This window comes from Diorhabda sublineata, chromosome 4 (genome assembly GCF_026230105.1).
Source record: "Diorhabda sublineata isolate icDioSubl1.1 chromosome 4, icDioSubl1.1, whole genome shotgun sequence".
NCBI classification, from domain to species: Eukaryota; Metazoa; Arthropoda; class Insecta; order Coleoptera; family Chrysomelidae; genus Diorhabda; species Diorhabda sublineata.
The window spans coordinates 24,813,884-24,836,973 of NC_079477.1; the positions used below are offsets into that span (position 1 = coordinate 24,813,884).

The following is a 23,090-nucleotide window of genomic DNA, read 5'->3' on the forward strand; positions in this document are numbered from 1 at the left end:
CTATGTCAAAAATGGGAAAGGAGGAACCCCCTTACTATTAATTGTTAAGATCAGTTCCTCCAATAATTACATCTAGCATTAATCATTCAATTCTGAATTTATTACGAATGAAAAAAAGAAAGCTAGAGAACTATTTGAAAAACTGTAGCGGATTTCAAAGTCAAGTATTGTTAACAATAAAAAAGATGTCATGTGGGTTTTCTTCCTTTTGAGATAAAAATGCTACAAAATTACTCATCAGTCTTCAAATTCTGTTCATGTTTTGTTATGCACAATCAGTCGAGAAACTACGTATGTTCTAGAGTGGAAGTACGTCATGAGGAGTGGGGGGTGTCAACTGTCATACAGCTATGTATGTTCCGGAATGGAAGTGGAAGGTATCAACTTTCATTGGGCAATGAACCTAACCTAACCTTACCACCAATATTTAGATATCAACTATTATGAGACTGCTGCATCGACGATTAAATGCTCCAAATATTTCGTACATGACAATAAACGAAAATTTCCGCACCAATGAGTGTTATCAATAAATAATTCCACTATTTCGGGACAGAAATTATGTGTATTCTAATTTTTAGGCATATTACCATACTTCGAATTAAAAATTAGAAAAGAATTATTAGAGACGTTTTTGAATTAACCACGCCACTAGAATGAAAAAAGTAATGATGGTTTTTGAAGAAAAAAATCTATTTCTTGATTATTTTCTAGGTATTAATAAATATTATGACATCGATTTGAACCTTTTGTTTTGTTTATTGAATACGAATGACATTAAATAAAGTGAATTACCAATTAATCCATTAAAACTATATTCATAGATTATAATTGCCTTATGGTCAACATTTCAACACACCAGGTTAATATAATAAAGCTACAGGTAATAACTAAATCTTCCTACTTATCACTTATTTAACATAGGTATTGAAAATTATGTAGAACTAATAGATGAGGATTGTTCGGTGGTGCTAGTACAATCTAGTACATGTAAACGGGAATAATAAATGCGTTGTTAATTAATAATTTTTTATAACTTTCTTATTTGCAAAACTTTAAAAGCGGCATCGGTTACAATTATTGTATGTGTTAGAGCATAAGATACAAGTGAGATTTTGAATCTTCCTTATTTTCGATCGAGAGCTAAGAAATGAAGTAATTGGTTTGAAGATAGAAGCCCTACTCTAGAACCTGGGTAGATAGTACATGAATGAAGACATAATCGAAAATAGCTATGTGGCAGACCCAAACGATGGGTTATGTATGGTTTTTAATTAGTCCTACTATTTCCAAAATTGATATTTGTAGTAGCAGAAAAGTATTTAGAGATAGAGTTCCCTTTTTGGACCCAACCGACTAATTAAAAAATTTACAGATAACGTTTCAAGGGAAAGCTGTCACGTTGATAAAAATATCCTCTATTCCAGCCATGCATGTACAGCTAGGGCTTAAAACTACTTCATCATAAAGTAAAATAATCCATACAGTAAGAGGCTTCCCAAGTAATTTTTCAGAATTAAGGCAGAAGATATAAAGGATATATGAATATTAAAAATTCACAATATGAAATTTCTATTCTAATAAACAATAAGTAATTAAGAATCGTAGTATATTGTAAATTAAAATATATCGTACGACGGTGGTTCCAGAAGTACCTGGCTTAGCCTAGAGATAGCGGTTTGAAATATATCACTGTATTAGACTATATATCACGATCTGTCCAGCACATGTCTCAAATTGGTTATTGGTCAACTAATATGAAAGTAGACCTAGATTATTCCTTGGTTGAGATTGCTTCTTCGTTATCAACAGTATTGGGTGGCAGAGTTTAGACGAGGCCGAACGACCTGTCAAGATCAGCATCGCAGTTGTTGAGCAAATGAGGTGACGACTACAGAAATGTTCAAGAAATTCCATAAAGCGGTACTGGACGATCGTCGACTGACTAGCAGACATAGTAGGCGAATCAAAAAGTGCTGTAAATCGCATATTAACTGAAAATTTGGACATGAGGAAACTGTGCGCAAGATAGCTACCGCTTTTGTTCACAATGGAATAAAAACAGCGTCATGAAGATGTTTCCAACGAGTGTTTATTAATGATCCACAAAAATAAAGTTTTTGGGCCGTACCATAACCATGAATGAAACGTGAATCCATCATTTCACATCCGAATCAAAAGAACATCCAAAGCATTTGATTTAAAAGAAGAAGAAAACCGGCTCCAAGAAAGGCAAAGACCATTCCATCTGTAGGCAAAGTCCTGGCGTCGATTTTTTGGGATTCGGCGTGTGATAATTTTCATTGACTATCTTGAAAAAGAAAATACTATCAACAGCGAGTATTATGCAAATGTATCGCAACGTCTGAGCGAAGAAATAAGGAATAAAGAATTTATTGTTTCATCAAAAGAGTGCACCAGCTCACACATCCGTTATTGCAAAGGCCAAAATTAATTAAATAAAGTTTGAGTCGCTACCTCATACACACTATTCACCAGATTTCCTATTCTCAGACTTGTTGGTCAAATATTCTCCACAATGAAAAGGTGATGTCTATTTGTATGGATATAAAGATGTTGAAAAATCAATGTACATTCTTTTCCAAATTTTTTTTTGTTGGGCTAAGTACTTTTGACACAATCCTCGTACATATAATCTGTAAACCCTTCTACAACTTAGCGGTTTGAGATATTGATGGTTATATTTGCTCAAATTTCCTCCATTCATTCCTATTTTGAGCTAGATCATTTGCGTCTGTCACGTTTATTTCTTGTTCATTCAACTTTCGGATTATAACCTCATAATCTCCTCTTCTCTTTGAGTTTTTCAATTTTCACTTTCCATATTCTTCTAACAAATTATTAACCCTTCATCTTCTTCTTCTCGGCAATCATTCTTTTGAATTCCTCACGATCTTCAGTCATGCGTATGAGATTTACGGAATCACGTACATGGAACCAATCTCGAAGGTTTTTCAACCATGAAAATCTTTTTCTACCCAGGTCGCGCCTGCCTTCTATCTTCCCTTCCATGATCATCTCTAACAAGGCATATTTTTGATTACTAAAAATGTGGCCAAAGTAGGAAGCTTACCTTCTCTTTACAATGGTTAATAGCTCTCGTTCTGTGTTCATTCGACTTAGCACCTCGTTAGTCACCCGATCTATCCATGGTATTTTAAGGATCCGTCTAAAGAGCCACACTTCAAAAGCTTCCACCTTAAGCATGCTGGAGACCTTCAAACTCCAGCTCTCAACACCATAAAGTAGAGTACCATCATTGTTTTATTCTCCAGCGTGTTCTCAAGTTAAGGTCATTACTTGTAAGAAGCGACTTTAATTTAAAAAACGTGCTCCTGTTTATCTCTATCCTTGTCTTAATTTCTTCATCTGGGTCCCACTCGTCATTCAGCTTCCCAAGTACTTAAAACGGTGTACTCTCTCCATAGGTTGGTTATGAATTTCGTTTTAATATAGTTCATTTATAATCTAACGTAGGTTACATATTTAGATCTTTTCTCATATTTATGTTTTTTAATTTATCTTTTTTATCACTTCTCTGAATATATCATCTATTTTACTTTCTTTCAATATTCAAAATTCGCATCCAAACGTTAGAATTGGTCTATATATTGTTTTGAATATTCTTAGGTGTGTTTTTATCTCAAGATATTTCTTTTTTATTTAATGAATTATGAATAGGTAAAATATTCTACAACAAATCCAGCCAAGAAACAATTAAATTCCTGTAAGGATACAGTTATATAACATACTTTTCATACATTAATTTGTATAATCTTAGCGCAAACATCTTGTAAAAGATCTTGAAAGTATATACGTACTAGTAGACCCGGCCACGCGTTGCTGTGGCTGAGTGATTTGATTTGAAATAATTCTAATGACAATACAATTGCTCTCTCTTCTGCTTGTTCAATGAAATTATACTGGCATCGAGTTGTTACACGTTCGTCATAATTGCCCATAAAATAGATCTGCAGAAATTTTGGATCTTCATTTAAAATTGACATCAATGATCCATTTTTATGATATACCTGGCCTTGAATTTTGATTGTTGTCTCAAAATTACGACCATTTGATGACAAATCACAAACTTTGGATGCTACAAACGACGTCATTTGGAAGCAAGAACTAAATTTTCGTGTCTTACGCAAAAATAATTTTGATTCATTCGAAATGCAGAAAGAAGGGATTTCAAAGGTATAGGTGGAGTACGGAGTGGCGACAATACATCTTTTCCTGATGCGCAACACATGCCGGGTGCTTCGTTGCGAAATGTTAACGCCTGACAATAATTGCATATTTTGTCCATCGCACCAATAGTAACTTTGGAATCAACCGAGTGATTGATGTTTGGTTCATAATTAAATGACGAACAAATGATTCACGTGTTACTGCGCGGTTGGTTCGCTGATTTTCTCAGGTTTGTTCTATATAAGAATCTATGTGTTGATGACGTGCCACCCTGGTTCTCAATGCATTTTCTTGTCGACGATTATCACGGTGTTCTCGTGCACGAATTTCAGCTGTGCGAATTCTTTGAGCTGCATTTCTTTCTGCTCTCTGTTCGACTGATTCATTAGCTCTTTCAACACGTGCACGTCGAGTCTTCTTGCTTCTTGCTTGCATTAAGGTTGGATTTTTTAGATATGCTGTCCAATACAAAAATTGTATTAACACTAAATAGTTCATTATAAATATTTATCTGAAAAACTTTTAGGACAGCATTTAAATTAGTTAATGTCCAGTATGAACACTGTGTATTAATACTTAAGACCTCAAAATTTTGGTTTTGTTTAGTAAAGAGAAAATTTCTTTGTATTAGTTTCTCTTTGACAACCTATTCCGGGAAAATTATATATGCGTGGTAATAAAACATTCAAATAGAACTCGTATAAAATCCTACAATCCCTTCATTACAAAATAACGTCCTCCAAAACCGGTAAATGTTTATTTAAATTCAAATTTCATTATCTCCTTCGAATGATAGTGAGTATCAATGTTGATACGACTCTTGGTCAGTTAATAAATTTCGGGTGATCTCGATCGAGGTGTTCTTCTGAGTTTGTAGCTCGTTATTAAACGTTCAATAGCTGTAGTAGTTGTCCAAACAGGTATTATCTCAACTATTATATCAACGCTTCATTGTTTTTGTATTGACACTTAATTTTTCACGCCTTTTTTTATTTGAATAACAGTTCATCTTGTTTATGTTATTCGCGAATTTGTATACAAATTAGTTGTATAAATTAATCGATTCCATTATACCACAAGTTTTTTATTGACACATATACGCATTCTCAAGATATTATTCAATATTCGTTAAGAAGTAGTGATGTAAATAGTAACCTGTTACCTATTTTATGAATTCCTAATATTTTGTTATAAAAATTAGAAAAAAAAAGAAGCGTGTTGTCATTAACAGGTTTGTAGTTTCAGTGTGTATATAGGTAAATAAGAAATTTAAACAATTATTTAAGATATACTTTATTTATTTTTTATTTAATAATCGCATAAAAAGCGTAAGTCATTAGCTTTATTAAGGTTTACAAATGATGTTAAGGTTAAGGTTTAAGTTACTTTTTATTTATTTTATTTATTTTTATTTATTTATATTTATTTATATTTTTTTATTCTATTTTTAGTTTTATTATTTCAATTTTAAGTTAGTTAAGGTTTACATAAATTATTTTGGTAATTTTATACTTTCGCGATTCCCTTTTTTGGCTCTAGAAAATCGAAAAATCATCCGATTCCCATGAATTTTTTTTTAAATCTCCATTTTTACGCCGGATTAACGAAAAAAATTATGGAAATAGAAAAAAATGGAAACTTATATATTGGTTTCACGGCTTCAAATGTTCATGAAAATGCAATCATTCACGTATAATTGTTGATAACTTTTTTCCAAATTATCAAATAATCAAAATTTTTTAATAATCTACACAAAAAGCAACAAATTGAACAAAATTATAAAAAAATGTTGATTTATCATGTTTGTACGATTAAAAATAATAATAATTTCTCTTAAAATTGACCTTTTCTCACATATAATCGTTTGTACGTTTTTTATTGAGTAATCATTAGAGTTATATAACCAAAAATTTTCTTAAAATCATTTATTAGAAAGCAGACCAAATTAGAACATTTGTTCTGAAATTTTAGCGCACCCCCGCCTAATCTAACCGAACCTAACCTAACGGATGCTTGCGAAATATCAAGTTCCCTGGATATAAAGACGCAAACATCTAAAGATTTGTTTTTAGTTGATGCAGTTTTTCTACGCCCTGATTTGGATAAATCTTTTACTCAACCAGTTTCGTTAAACTTTTTTACTAATTTACTGACAGTAAATCTTAACCATTCAAACTTCTTGATCCTATAATTTGTATTCAACTGAAATGATTTGCGAATTTATAACATTTTATTTCAGTTAGGGTAGAAACGACGTTTGAAGGAATGAAATGAAGGGCTTCTCTCTTATTTTCGTCATAACTTCCTTATTTTAGGTATTAAGAAGTCTTATAAAGTATCATTTGAACGGTTTTTCGAAGTTCTTCAATAAAAAATCGATACACTTTTATCGTAAAATTGACCGTTTTATACTTAATCAACTCCCAATTTTCCAAAATCTTCGCTTCACTTAATAAGTTCCACTTTTAATAAATCATAACTCGGTTGTTATTGAGTCAATAACCAAAAAAAAAACATTCTTTTCATTATTTTGAAAGCTACATTTAACCACCACACAGTTTTTTCGATAAAAACTAAAGTTTTTGAATTATTTGTGAGATATCGATTAAAAATATGTAACAAACATTGAAAATTTCAATTACAAATTGGTCAAAAAGTATTGATTTTCCGAAAAACCTCCATAGAATGATTTGTACTTAGAATAGTTTTTTCTATAGCTTTCTTCGGTTGGTTTTCAGAAAAAAATTACCACCTCTCTCCCCCCAGAGTAAGAGCACAAATCAGTATATGATAGACTTTTTTAAGGTATTTACTATCTTCTGTTGAAATTTCAGACGAATAAATCGATGCGTCTTGATGGAAATCTAAGGTAAAAACCTTTGATCACTGGACTAAAAAACTCAAATTAATGATCATATCTATAAAACACACTACGTAAGGAAATTCCACCATGACATTTAACGCCCATACAAAGTAAGCAAATTTAAGTATTTGGCCCTTTTGATTGGATTGGATTGGATTGGACATCAGACGAAATAATAAAATGCCCCATCAGGCATTTCTGAATCTTTTCACCTGTCCCGACTTTGACTAATTCGAAATCAGAGTTTTTTGGACCAAAATATATTTGAAAACGCAATTGGCTGCTTTTGGAGTAATTTTTTGATTTCCGAACTCCGATTAGAGTAATTTTTTACCTTCGTAGTAGAAGTAGGAAACTTTTTTTTCAATCGTAATGCCCCACTACTTCTTAATTCGACTCTGCGCATTTTTCAACATTTTCATCGGTATTTTTTGGTTTATTTTCATTTTTGAATCACTTGAACCATTTTTAAACTATTTCATTATCGCCATAGATATATTTTAACCAAAGCATCAGTTTTTTGGTACTTTTTTCCATCTTAAATAATTCCACTTTATTTTAGTCCTGACTTTACATGTGTATATCCAATCTAACTTAATTGAATATTTTACAATGTATAATAACCATCATCGGCACGTTTATAAATCTCGTAATTATATACTGAATATTGAGTATTGCAGTGAATTATCGACTGATTTACTCATTTAACAATTCTCATAAAGCAGATATAATTTGATGAAATCATTCGTGTTAAATGTATCAAAATAGAAACTGAAAACGACTTGTTAAGATTTGTGACTAAAGTACATAATTTGATAAGATACAGAAATTGTATTATTAAAATAGCGGATGCGGTCAATTTAGGTCTGCCACAATAGCACACAACTATTCATATAGTTCGTTGCTCGTTAAAACAGGTAAGCTGATTTTTCGTTATAAATATTTATTCATATTTCTTCTACAATTATCGTTAATCACGTTCACAAAATAACAAAGAAGAACATCAACAAATACGGCCGTAATGTTTCGGGATTCGTAAGGTTTAATTTTTAATAATTATTTTAAAAAGGATCAAATCACGATAACCGGTCGATATAATGCTGATTTTTCGATACATTTTGATGCCATATTTGAAAAAAAAAACGATCGTATTTGTTGAAAAAATGAGTTTTGTTCCATTAGCATAATGCGCTTGTCTATTCTAACAGTTATCGTTGCAAAAAAGTATCCGAACTGCGGATTATTATCTCATCTTTCATATCCACCTTATCTATCTCCTGTTTACTTACTGTTCGCAAACTTCTACCGATTTTCCGATACATTTTGTTGCCATATTTGAAAAAAAACGATCGTATTTGTTGAAAAAATGAGTTTTGTTCCTTTAGCATAATGCGCTTGTCTATTCTAACAGTTATCGTTGCAAAAAAGTATCCGAACTGCGGATTATTATCTCAACTTTCATATCCATCTTATCTATCTCCTGTTTACTTACTGTTCGCAAACTTCTACCGATTTTCCGATACATTTTGTTGCCATATTTGTAAAAAAACGATCTTATTTGTTGAAAAAATGAGTTTTGTTCCATTATTATAATCCGCTTGTCTATTCCAACAGTTATCGTTGCAAAAAAAGTATCCGAACAGCGGATTATTATCTCATCTTTCGTATCCACCTCATCTAGCTCCTGTTTACTTACTGTTCACAAACTTTTACTGATTTTCCGATACATTTTGTTGCCATATATGAAAAAAAAACGATCGTATTTGTTGAAAAAATGAGTTTTGTTCCATTATTATAATCCGCTTGTCTATTCCAACAGTTATCGTTGCAAAAAAAGTATCCGAACAGCGGATTATTATCTCATCTTTCGTATCCACCTCATCTAGCTCCTGTTTACTTACTGTTCACAAACTTTTACTGATTTTCCGATACATTTTGTTGCCATATATGAAAAAAAAACGATCGTATTTGTTGAAAAAATGAGTTTTGTTCCATTATTATAATCCGCTTGTCTATTCCAACAGTTATCGTTGCAAAAAAAGTATCCGAACAGCGGATTATTATCTCATCTTTCGTATCCACCTCATCTAGCTCCTGTTTACTTACTGTTCACAAACTTTTACTGATTTTCCGATACATTTTGTTGCCATATATGAAAAAAAAACGATCGTATTTGTTGAAAAAATGAGTTTTGTTCCATTATTATAATCCGCTTGTCTATTCCAACAGTTATCGTTGCAAAAAAAGTATCCGAACAGCGGATTATTATCTCATCTTCCATATCCACCTTATCTAGTTCCTGTTTACTTACTGTCAGCAAACTTTTTCACTGCGAAGTCCTTCTATAGTCAGCCCAGTGAAACTTTGCCTCAATTTTATAGGTCTAGACGAAAATTTCGTAGTTACGGACCGCCCCTAAATTCAGGTGAAAGATTTTTAACATCTGACTCCTGTAAATACGATCCATGAACGCATTCTAATGGATTTCAAGAAATTATCGATAAAATAACTGCTGCTCACTAGATATTTTCAAAAATATGAGTAGATTTTCATTAGCTCTGATTTCTGTGTTTCTGCTATGTAGGCAAAAAACAGAAAAAACATGAATTTACTAACAATAGCCAGACATCGTATCCACGAAACCCTGGTAGTACTCCTAGATCTAGTAGCTGTCTTTAATTTAATATACTTCGTAAAATTTCTAGTTTGTATACCATCAAAATTACCGCCTTAATACTTTTCAATAGTTTGCCGAGGGAATTTTTTTTAAATGTAAGAAAAGCAGTTCCCGTCTTTATCTGGTGATTGAAAAAACTGTTTCATAATACCCAGTTTCATATCTAATAACTTTGTCACAAACTATTGTTCAATTCTAGACTATATTTTCATTTCCAGGCTTCTTGCTTTCTCTAAAGAGCCAGTTTCCTCTTCCCCAAGCATTGTAACCACACATTTTGAACTACTTTTCGAAATGTTAATGAATAAACGCCAGTCGTTTCGTTAGTATTATTTCAAACTCATTTTTATATCTGACGAAAGCAAATTTTTCCCTTCTAGTCTTGCAGCTAATTTGAGGAGATTTAATTCTCTTACATCCAACTCATTTTAGGAAAAGCATTTTGGATTAGTTCTATTGATATACCTTCAAAATCAGCATTATTTTGTAATGAACTCCAATGTCTTGTTCTAAGGCACTGAGAAGGCAGATGGGCGCTATGCTAGACCTCGGCCATTTTGTTCGATGTTTTGTGTATAAACTAAACAAAGCTACAAAAATAAAAGTCTTCAAAACGATTTCGCTAAATAGTCTGTGATCCAAAGTACTTAAAATAAATATTTTTCAATGACTTTGATAACAACAAGTATAATTGAACTTTATCGACCACAAAATTCGAGTCAACAGTCCAAAAGTTGAATGTTTAAACTTAAACGGGTGTTATCCAACTACGATTTATCACCCTATTCACCTTCTCTAGCTCCATCCGAGTATTTTTTTTCATAAACTTAACAAAATGGCCTTAAAAATAATGATAGCAGGAACAAATTTTGCCCAACATCTGAAGAATATGAGTGTTAGAAAAGAATTAAAAAAAAACATTAATTACATAAGGATTAGTTAATCGCCTTCTGATACGAATATTTGACATGATTAGAATTTCAATTATTTTTGAAGACTGCGTGAATAAATTGTGACTAAACTCATATTTGAGGAATTTAACATCAATTAACAAGTCAATGTTTTATCAAAATGATTTCCGAAACGAATATTTAAACCAATATTAGTTTTTGTACTATATATTATAATATTTTCAACTTATCAGCGGTACCATTTATTGCAAAAATATTTCCTTAACCTAATTTACTTGAAATTGAAATGAAAAAAAAAACAACAAAGTCTTATTTATTACATAATTGTAATTGAGTCAAGATTAACAGGGTTTATATATGTTGTAATACTCAAAATTTGAAGGGCAATTTGATTTCGATTACAAGTTATTAAAGTCAATTAAAAACAACTCGTTTTGCTCTTCTTGACCAGTCAGACTTGTTCAAGTGATAATGAAATGAATTTTCGCTCTTAAAACGGGGTCATAGATGTACTAGTATTTAATCTTATTAAAATTAACATCAACAATCTTTATAGTATTTTCTATGGGGTGCAAAATGTCTTCACGTTTTCTGATTATCTCATTATAACTTTAATTAGCTTCTATTCTAACTATTAGTATAATAACGCAAATTTTATCACAAATGTTCTCACCTAATCCGTTACAAATTTAAATAAGAAAACTTATCATTAAGAATTATACTTTATATAACTAGCGAAGATAATTTCAGTAAAATCAAATACAAAGATGAATTTGTTGTTCAAAAGTTTTATTTCCAGCGTAAAAACTGGAGTATAAGTTACATAGCACTTTTTGATTAAAGTTACTCATAGAGCTGAAAAGTCTTTAATAGAAAAAATTGTATTTTCTTGTTTTTGTTGCCATAATGTAGATATAATACAGTGAATATTTTATAATAGAAGAATCATAATGGGGAATAACTTTTTAACTTATCCATAGCTATGATAATTTCCCGGACACTTCTATAATTATGACTTACCAACTTTTTCCTCTATGGTTTTCATTTATCATACATATTCTACCATACAATTATTCGAATCACTACCATCACATGCATCTTCCTCAAAATCACTGTCGTTTAAATCAACTGCAAGTCTATTTAAAACTGATATTGTTACATATATTTATTTTCAACTCTTTTTACGTGATTTATAGCATTTCTCAAATTGTCGGTGCTGATGTTTGTTTTTTATTAGATTCATAACGGAGAAGAAATTTTTGGGGAAATGTTATTAGTCTTTGTCTGTCTTTTTAGTTGGGACCATATTAATTTGACCTTGATACAAAACCCAGTAGTACGAAGGTAATCTTTAAACATGACCATTCTTCTTGGTAATTCCGTCTACATTATCTACTTAGGCAAATATTATTGTTTCGAAACCCTCTATGAGACTTTTTTTGTATAATGCTTTTCGAAATATAAATTTTGTTCAAGTATAAACTCCTGTATATATGCTCTGGAAGAATATTTAGTTGGAATTTCACGAATTTGCTAAATGATAAGAGGCTGAGTGCTGGTACCAGTCGTTTTTGAAACCAAGACTCGGAACCCTTCAATACACTGGTGATAATATGCATATACCTTCACCTCTAGAGTAGGGTGCTCTTGTTTTACATTTCCATCTATTATTTGTCCTGAATTTACAGTATCGTAGCTGTCAAAACATATTTCATCCAAATAACAGATTTGTCTTTCTTCATCACGATAGTCCCGAATTTTTGTTATATATTTGTTTCTCCGTTTTATCAAACGACTACTTTCCATTACTGTTTGCTTTTTATTTACTGCTTTATATCTAAAACCATGTTTTTTAAAAATCTTCCCAGTGTTCGTACCGAACATACCTCAAAAATATGTTTCCTTTTCAGTTCTGAAAGAATATTTGGGATTATACTTGATGCGAACATACTGTACATATTGGACTCAACTTATCAAGTTTGATTTTTGGAAAATTTCCTGCAACATTCGTTTCGTCTCATTATCACACATTGTTTTGCAATTTTGTAGAGTGTAGTCTGAGAATTATTTCCAAAAACATTGTTTCCTAGATAATATCTCTTCTGAAACATAAAGTCGATGAAAAACAATTAAAATCATTTTTTGACCAAATGTTGATATATAACTTTTAGTTAAAAATAATTTGACTTCAAATACACCTCCCCATGCACAGGTCACAACTACTGACTGTGAAATGGAAACCCTACTAAAAGTATATATCTGATAATTAAAAAAAAAATAATTTGAATCAAGTATAATACCCTATTTACGTTTAATATTTTCTCATTACTATTTGATTTAGTAAGCGGTTTCAATTAGAAATTCTAAGGGATTAATTTTTTGTTTAATGTTGTTTATCTATACTTTCAAATTATTTACTGATTCTGAAAATTTAATATTGTAATGCGGACCTGAACAAGTTGTTCACTACCTACATACAGATACTTAACTCTGTTATCTGATATTTTACAAAATTTACATAAAAAAAGATATAGGGAAACATATAATAATCAATAAACAACAATTGTTTCTCCCACTGAAGTTCCGTTGAATCACAATCAGTTGGGGCAGCAAGAAAGTTCTGAGATGTCAACCACACAAGTCAGGTAGCAGTTATTTCCCAATATTACAAAAACCACTCAAACAATCAATAATCAATATAATCATCTGAAAAGAAATTAAACAACGTCCTTTGGTATTTGTTTTTGTAGTATCTTAGCTTAGAATCATAAGTCTTATGTTAATGGCAAATCCCGAGTTTTTCTAGTACCCAAATTGATTACATAAAATAAAATTTGTATTATCAAACATTCACAGAATTTCATGATTTTTTGTCATGCTTTTCAAATTACATTGTTAATTAACGAGAGTTGTGTTTATTTAACTCCTCGTATATATTTTGTTACAAAAATCGAATGCATAGCTAAGAAATCTAATGAATCATATTGAATATGAATTTGATTTTCATCGATTTCAAATCTTGTACTCTCACTAAATTCTGCATTATAAATTCTTATTTAATTTATATTTACGTTCGAGAAAATCTAAACAAAACTGAGGTCAACGTTTTGCTATGAAGATATAAACAAAAAAATATAATAAAAAATAGATATTTATCAAAAACCAGTTTTCATCAGGCTAGTTGAATTCATTGGATTAATCACATAATTATTCTAATGAAACGTGTATTATTTATATTCAGTGCTTTGATTATTCAATACATTGATTTTTTTTAAGATGCAATGTGATGACAATCACAAGAGGATTGAATTGAATTATAATAAATAATTGATTAGACATAGACAACTTCCCGAAAATGTATCATTTCCGTCAATAAGGAATGGCAATAAATTTTACTATCATCGATTTCGATTTCTTCTCGTAATTGAAAAATATTAAGGGATTATTGAAAATTGTTGCCAGAAATAATGTTCTGTAGTATGTATAGATACGGAAGAAATAAAAAAAATGTTAGGACCATCATTACCATCATGACGTAAAAAATGTTTAAAGATCGAAATCCACTAGCAGCACACCACGCCACCCCACGCTACGTGTCGAATATGTGTGAATATATTTTTTTATTTACATGGAACAATTCAAATATAAAAAATAATTATATCTGTACAATGTATATATTTGTTGCACAAAGAAGTTTTGACAAACACTTTTTTAAAATAACACCAACTGTAATCTGTGAAGTACTCAAACCAAATTATAACTAATGATTAAATTTCACATAGAAATCAATAATCGCATGTAAATGACCCTGAGCGGAAGGGTTAAACTCGTGTGGACTCAATTTTCGAATTGCCCCCCTTAACAATCAAATTACCCCTGTGGGGCGTGACCCCACGTTGGAAAATAATGATCTGAACTGTTTTGAATAATATCTATCTTCTAGTTATATATCTTCGATTTGATATATTTACTGCAATCACATAACTAAAATTCTTAAAAAATCAACGCATTTCATTTTAGGATCATTATTTTTGGAAAAATAACTGTATTGACCTCACAATGACAGAAGTTAATCATGTATCTATTTATTTTCCATGAGATTTTGAAAAAAACTATATAAATATGAATAATTTGCAAATATTACTATTGATTAAATTTCATAAGATTGCATATGACGTTTTTATCTATATTTTGAAGAGCATCTATTCAATACTCTTTTTTGAAACTAATTATATTATGAATTATATTCAAAATTGCATTGATCCGTTAAGAGATTGAATAAATATGGAAGTCAAAGTTTAATATTGAACTAATATACAACAATTTAACTATAAATATAAAATTATTGCTTACAAAAATGCTCCTAATTGGATTATTTATAGTTGAATTTTTAAAACTTTCCAAATTATATTGGAATATTATATATATATTCATGGTTTAAACAATATATTTCATTCTATAACCTTTAGTAACTTGATACTAGTAAGTACTAGGAATATTTCGATGCTTTTGGATTGCGAAATAAATGAAGAAGAAAATGATAATACGTCTACACATCGTTTTAATTTATATCAGTTCCTACGTATAGCAAAAACTATGCTTTAGATTTTTACGTTCTATATGTATGGAGGACGTCCTAATAAATTCATCATCATCCTTTTTTTCTATATAATCTGCAAATAAATTGAGCTTTTCGTAGTGCGGAACTGTAAACATCCTTTTTTTATTAAAGTTTATTTATAAAAGATAAGTTTACCAACAGGGACCTGAATTTGTCTAACGAAATTGATATTCTCAGCCTATAGCACTAAAATAATTATATTAAACATTAAACTTTATGAAACAATAAACAATGAAGAAAATTGTTCCAGAAGTACTTGGTCCAACAAAGGAAGCTCCATACACTTTTCCCAGCGACGTTTTATAATAAGAATCGTCAAGCTCCTCAAAATAGCCATTAACTACTGACATTACCTCTTCATTGTTGGATATGTTTGACAACTGAGCCATTTTTTCAAGTTTAGGAACAGAAAATAATCCAGAGGGGGCTAAATCTAGAGAATAGGGTGCGGGCGTGTGGAGATGAACCCAAGTTTCATCCATGGTTATGAAACGGCGCAAAAATTGTAAGCAGCCGCGGCACCCATCTATATCTGCAGGCTCGCGCACTTAGAGTCGACGATCATCCAGTACTGCTTTGTGGATCTTCTCCAACATTTCTGGAGGTCGTCACCTCATTTGATCGACCACTGCAATGCAGGTCTTCGCAGGTCGTACGGCCTCATTTAAACTCTGCTACCCAATATTTTACTTTTGATAAGGAGCAGTTTCACCCAGAGCAGAATCTAGTTCAGCTATTATAATGCTTGAGCTGAGTTATTTCAAATAAAAGTATTGTGTCACAAAACGATGACCAATTTTTTCTATGGTTATAATTTCGCTGAAAACGCTCACTATTAAAGGCTGCCAAACAAATACTGAGCAGTGTGGCATCTTCAAACTTGAAACATACACTGTATAAATTGTGTATTTTCTAATAGAGTGATATTTTTCAAGCCACTACCGCCATCTCTAGGTCAGGTGAGGTACTTGTGAAACCGACTTCATATGAATCAAATATTAGTTTTACAATCGATTTGATTTCAAATTCATATCATTTTTTCATAAAAACTCAAAATAACTGGAACCTGCTAAGCACAAGCCTATTTTCACTAAAAAATTCAAAATTATTTTTCGTTTTTATAAACCCCTGAGAATCCGAGTGACCCCAATTCACCTTTTTTTAAATGGTCTAGATAAAAATGTATATACTTCTAAATCGTCTTGACTTTAGGTCTCTTTTGATTTAAAATTATTTTTTTTTATACTATTTTCAACATTCTTTATCAAAATTTGACTTGACACTGACAATATCAAAATAAAAATAAAATCAAAATATAAATCTCAACCTAAAAAAAATAATTTTTCCTTAGTTTTTACATCTCAAAAATATGTCACAGCTATCAGTCAAATTATTCGTAGTTGTATTTTGGTTAATTCATTCTGGTCTTTTTTATCATTGATTTGATAACTGTTTTGTTCTTATGAATGTAAACCATTTCTAAACTTTCTCTTTTCCGTGTATTTGATTTCCTTCAAAGTTTTTTTGAATCTTTATTATTAAATTTATGTTTTGTTGATATTTCGTGGTTCGTTAATGCAGTTTTATAGTTTTTATCGTATTGATGACCTTTTAAACTATTTTCGAAATACTGAAATGTCTGTCCTATCTAGACAGCGTCACAATATTGACAAGATATTTGATATATGATATTGTTTGTTTTGTTTTTAGGTGTTTTAGATTTCAGTTTAGTCAAATATTCGGATACTATTTATTTCCGTTATGACTCAAACTAATATAGTATTTATCGAAATAATTCGATAGTTGTTGGGAAAGTCCATGTACATGTGGTAAGGAAAAAAGATTTAAATTTTGATGTTCAGCTTCTGTTTTGATTCTTAATTTATTATAGTATCTGGTTATCATTTTCTTGATTATGTTGTTTATCATTTTTTCCGCATAATTATTTTCTTTCAATGGAGTTTTTCCTCGTTGAATATTTGAGCATCTTAATTCAGAATCTAATAGTTCTATTAGAGAAACTTATTACGTGGCAGCTTCACAAAAACATTCTTCAAGACCGAAAAGCTATATATTCGTCCATTTTTAGAGTATAGCTCGCATTTTTCGAGCTAAGAATCCAAAAGAGATGTTGCTTGCTAAACCTTGGATCAAAATAATAGAATACGATGTATTATAATGCAAATGTTGCGGCTTTCTTGTTGTATGATTATTTCTGAGATACCCTCTATATAAAAATGTATAGAATCCAACAAGATCTCAAAACAGACAGGAACTTTTTGAAATAGTAAAATTTCAATTGAAAAATTAACATGATGCTCTTTACAACTTCTTTAACTTCTAAGATACCTCATAGAGTTTACTTTAAACATATTAGGAATGTTTAATAATATCAGTTTTATTATCTTGTATGATTGAAAGATAACATAAGTACAACTTATACAGTAATTAAGATAATTCAATGGATGAAAGTACAATCTAAATTCTAAAATTCATAATTTTGCACCACTCCTCCCTACTCATTGATATTAAAACATTGAAATTATCAGCTCTTGGGACATATTCTGATACGATATCAAATTATTAATAATTAGAATGAAAATAGAGTATTCAGTACTGTGTTGTTAGTGATTTCAAAATAAAACATCATTCCTCTTTTGAGGAATTATAAAAATTGGTAGTAACTCACATGGTGCAATATAATTTTGTTGTGTTAAGTGTTAATTACAAGAGCTAAACTATGTTCAACTTATTTAGTGAAGTAGAAACTAGGGACAAGAAATTCTAACTTTTAAAAGAAAATAACTGGATGATGCCAAGGTATAAAATTACTCTCCTATTAAATAAAGTTTATAGAAGTTTAGAGAATTGGAAGTTTCTAGCAACTAACTAACGATATAAATGAAATAGTTGTACAAAAAGAGTCTTAAGATTAACTATCCGCTTATAAAGTACCTACAGATACAAAAATTATGCGGGATTTCTCGAAATTATACGTAAAACATCACAACTAAAATTATTTTGTAAACTATCCCGATTGTAATAACTTAATTTTCAATATTCGGAAATAGAACTATTTTCAAATGAAATTATTTATACCTAAGATGTTCCCTTCGCTCCGCCCATGACTCATTCATAAATCAAAACAAATATTTTTTATCATGTTACTATTATTTTAGATCAAACAGTTACATGGACTGTTACTTTGGCCGAGGAAAAGGCAAAACAACTAAAAGGACTAGTGTCTAAACTCTAAACGATCTTGTACGATCTTTTTTACTTTTTGATATAACTAACTTTGAAAACATGTTTCTCATTGTATTTAAAATGTATTTTATTTTTTACTTCTTAGTTTACTTGATGGTTGCATCTCGATATTGTAAATTAGGTAATGCAAGCTTTCATTTTCGACTTACTAGTTCTATATCTCGCACTCATGAAAAGGATACAAAAAGAAATTTATGTGTCCTGACGAATCTAATCACTATAACCAGATATCTCTTCAATTTCTCATTTCCTAGACCTTTTGATATAAATTAAACAAAAAGTTTTCAGAGAATTATCTTAATATTTTTTATAATCATAAAATGATCTATGAACATTATATATGAAACAAAATATCGGCCAAATGCTTGCCACAGCTTCGGTGGCATACCTCTATCCGATTATCCGTATTTTCAATGACTCTGAGACATAATTGAGGTTCAATGTCGTTAATGAGCCGAATTATGTCATCCTTTAGCTCTTAGAATTGTTCTTGGCTTGACGTACACTTTTTCTTTCAAATATCCCCAAAGAAAAAAGTCCAACGGTGTCAAATCACATGATCGTAACGGCCAATTAACTTGAGCCATTGTTTCGTTGGCTGTGTGGTAAGTAGCACCACATATCGTCCATGTCCATATCCTCAGTTCCTGGCCACAAGAAATCCGTTATCATCTCGCGGTAGCGGACACCATTCACGATAACTGCTTGGCCGACCTCATTTCCGAAGAAGTACGGCCCGATAACGCCGCCAGCCAATAAACCGTACCAAACAGTGACTCTTTGACTGCATCGACTTTTCAACAATCACTCATGGATTCTCATTTGCCCTAATGCTTGTTAACAAATCCACTGAATTGAAAGTGTGCCTCGCCGCTGAAGAGGATTTTCTTTGTAAAGTCACCATTCACTTATGTCTGTTCAACCAACCGTTCGGCGTATTGACGACGCTTGAAATGGTCAGCAGGCTTCAGCTCTTGAGTCAATTGAACCTTGTAAGAGTGTAAATTTGAATCTTTATTCAAAATTCGCATCAGTAATGTTCGTGAGAAGTTCAATCGTTGGGCACGACGACGAGTCGAGGTTGACGGCTCTTCTGCCACACCATCGCGAAGAACAGCAATGTTTTCCGCAGAACGAACTGGACAAGCATGCACAGATGTTTTCACATTTCCTACTGAGTCGGTTTCCTAAAATAATTCTCCCGATTGTGGACACATTTGATAGATTATGTTGACCAAAAAAATCCCGAAGTGTACGAGATGCATTTTGATTTGAACGCCCATTTTCGTAAAAGTCTTCAACAATCTTAACGCGTTGCTCAATTCTGTACCTGTCCATGGTTAAATCGAACACTAAAACAAATTAAGTTGGGCTAAAAACTTTAAGGTGCGACTCACAATTAATATCGTGCATTATAGTTGAACCACCTTTTATTAATGCATCTAAATGTTCCTAATTTTAGGTCTCTTCTGTTTTTTCTAATAATTTCTGGAGGAAATTTGACGTTTTGACTTCAGTTAAATAATTTTAAAACAGAAGGGACCTAAAATCAAGAACATTTAGATGCATTAACCAGATATTTTAATCACATTATTGCATTGTAGTTTTTGACTAGTATGCAAAGTATACATCAAATTTAATCGCTCAACTTAGTGCAAAATCGATGCCAAAAAGTGAGTAACATAAAAAAATACAGGTGAAACTAATAAAATATATTAAAAATAATGAGAATACCCGAAATGGAGAGATCTTCCCGCTTTCAAGAAATCGAATCAAGCATCTTTACTGGTTGACGTTTTCCTAATAGATATTTTGCACTTTGGTGGTGAAAATAGATTGCTCAGCATAGATCTAGCTCAGTGTTCACACCTGATATATCAATTCGACTCCTTTTAGAAAAATCAGAATGTCAAATATCTCCAGCTACCAAAAAGATTCATTTTCTATTTGAAACGCTTCCAGATGTAATGCTCTGTTGCTTAGTCTCATACACTTCGAGAGCCTGCATTCGTAGACTGTTCTTGCTAAGAAAATTTATTTACTAGAGTCTCTTTTATTTTTCAGAGGTCCAGTAATGCAAAAAACTCACTGCGGTAAAATCTGTCTCCTTTTTTCGGGAATACTCGTGGTCTGTTTCGGCAGCTGTATCCTCATATTTTTCGAATCGATATACGATTCCATACTCAACTACGGATTGCAATTCAATCCATCTTCTCAAGCTTACCAAGGATGGTATAAGAGCCCTCCGATTCCCACATATTTTTATTTATTTAATTGGACGAATCCCGAAAAGATAAATGATGTTTCGGTTAAGCCGGAATTCGAGGAAAATGGACCTTATAGGTTCTACGAAATAAGAGGAAAGAGTAATGTCAGTTGGTTTGATCACTATGTGAAATATAAGTCTTATACTAGCACGTTCTTCGATGAAACGAAGAAGAGTGGAAATTTAAGCGATGTGATCAATTCTGTTAATACTGTAGCTTTGGTAAGTACTCTAATTTACACAAAAAATACGGTTAATGAATTTTTAAAGCTAAAATTACAAATTTTATGTCCCTTATTTCTCACCACACCTCGTATACCTCGTCTTATAATTAATATCTCATAATTTGTCAACTCTCTTATTTGTTTTTCTTTTATGCTTGTCTAAAATTTCATTTTTATCTATGGTTGTTTTCAAAAGACACATTAATGTATAAATTTTTCTTTTCTTTTTAATAATCTTCACATCCTTCCATAATTTTCATTGTATTTTTCCTTGTTTACATCATTTCATCGATCTATCTAATCTGCTTTTTCTTATTTCATTTATATTCCATTATTTTTCGCTCTTCTTTAATGCATACTTCTTTATTTTCATTATATGTTCATACTGACACAATCCATTTTTTCCTTCGTTTCTTACTATTTCCTAGTTTTATTTTCATCTAAAAATATAATTTCACTTTCAGACATTCTTTGCTCATAAAATATATTGAATAAATGTTTTCAGGCTGTAGGTTATCAGGCTAGATTTCAAAATTTTTGGACTAAGAAAATGATGTCTCTTGGACTATCATCGAAAAGTGTGAAATTATATGTAACAAAACCGGTCCGTGAACTGCTTTTCGATGGATACGAAGATCCCGTTTTAGGTTTGCTTTCGAAACTACCATTTTTTGGTGCACCTGATAAAGGTGGATTTTTTTACGGGGTAAGTTACAAGATTTGAGTATTTTATCAAAAATTTCTATTCAATCTAAAGTTATTTCAAACCATTTCGATTTAGGATAAAAAAATAACGGTTTCGATGCTTTTGTATCGCATCGGTGCAAATTATAATTGTTTCCTCATCTAAAGTTGGTATTAAATATTTGTTCAGATTTATCGTGAAGCTACAGACATATTTTTGTTATCATTATTGAATTTGGTTTAGCATTAATCAAAATAAATAATTTTATATATATAAACATTCAACGAAATAGTTTGTTTATTTAAATACATCAAACTTATACTAATAAACAGATAATTATTCATTGAATAATGAATTCTCTTCAATTTTGTTACGATAAAAATAGCTTTTGAAAATGTAAATATAGTCTGAACTTCACTTTCTTAACTTCCCCCAAATTTATTCAAACACGAAAGGACTTCATCTTTCATCATTTAGGGAAGGTTAAGAGATAAAGTTTATGCGTGAAATGCTGTCCCCCACACAAATATAAATACTCCTAGGGGTAATTAAATTACTTCAAAAATGTTTTTATAGTATAATAAAAGGCAATTTAATGATTTTTAATTTTCCTGGTGTTTTTAAATGCTTCAAAATGAATATCGAGACAATTGTAACAGTTAATCTACAGTCTGTGGGTGAATTTTCCGTCGAAATACGGTATATTTCAATTTAGGAGAGTCTCGTTGTACCATCCTTAAAGATTTTGTGAATCACAGAACCGTACATTGTGAGTGTTGATACGTAGATCATAACTTGAAATCATAGTCTTGAAAAAACTGGAAATTGATTTGGAAATTGATGGAAAACATTGATTATAATCCAGGCGAGAAAGTACAAAAATCATCACAAATAAATCCATTTTTTGCTACTGGAATTATGTAAAATTTACACGTACTCCATTAATACTTTCTGTCTGTGTTTTGCAATTAATAACTCAATATCTATTACGAGTATAATCCATTTTCATCTAATTTTCACGTGTTTCTATATATTAAGAGCATGATTTGACGATAATTTGACCACATCGAGCGCTGTGATCGATGCAGTAGTCCCCAGTATATACTTCGCTTCCAGCTAATAATTGTCCGGAGAATTTGGGAAAAATCCCTTAGTTTTCCACGATATGTGTGAAACTTTGTATTTTGGTGGTGGAAAGTGTGTACAAGGACATATATTTATCCGTGGTCTGAAATAATTTTTTATCATTGTCAAAAACACGTATGTGTCGAATTTTAATGCAATTTCTCATTTTTTGCTTATAGCTTCGTTGCTGGTGACTTTACATAGAAAAAGTTGAATTCTTTTTTTCTTGTCTTCAAAAT

General features: G+C 31.1%; 1 protein-coding gene across 4 annotated transcripts in view; it reads left to right on the forward strand.

The window, feature by feature from the left end:
- Positions 1-5,034: 5,034 nt before the first annotated feature.
- LOC130442543 (protein peste-like) overlaps positions 5,035-23,090 on the forward strand; it is a 35,245-nt gene continuing 17,189 nt past the window's right edge. The window contains exons 1-4 of one of the 4 annotated variants that reach the window (XM_056776727.1): positions 5,035-5,132; positions 7,047-7,185; positions 20,616-21,039; positions 21,547-21,747. In XM_056776727.1, coding sequence (XP_056632705.1) covers positions 7,163-7,185; positions 20,616-21,039; positions 21,547-21,747 — 648 coding nt within the window. In that variant the 5' untranslated portion in view covers positions 5,035-5,132; positions 7,047-7,162. Of the gene's footprint in view, positions 5,133-7,046; positions 7,186-7,833; positions 7,993-17,801; positions 18,105-20,615; positions 21,040-21,546; positions 21,748-23,090 lie in introns of those variants that run through there. The other 3 variants (XM_056776729.1, XM_056776730.1, XM_056776728.1) reach the window with 3 other exon arrangements.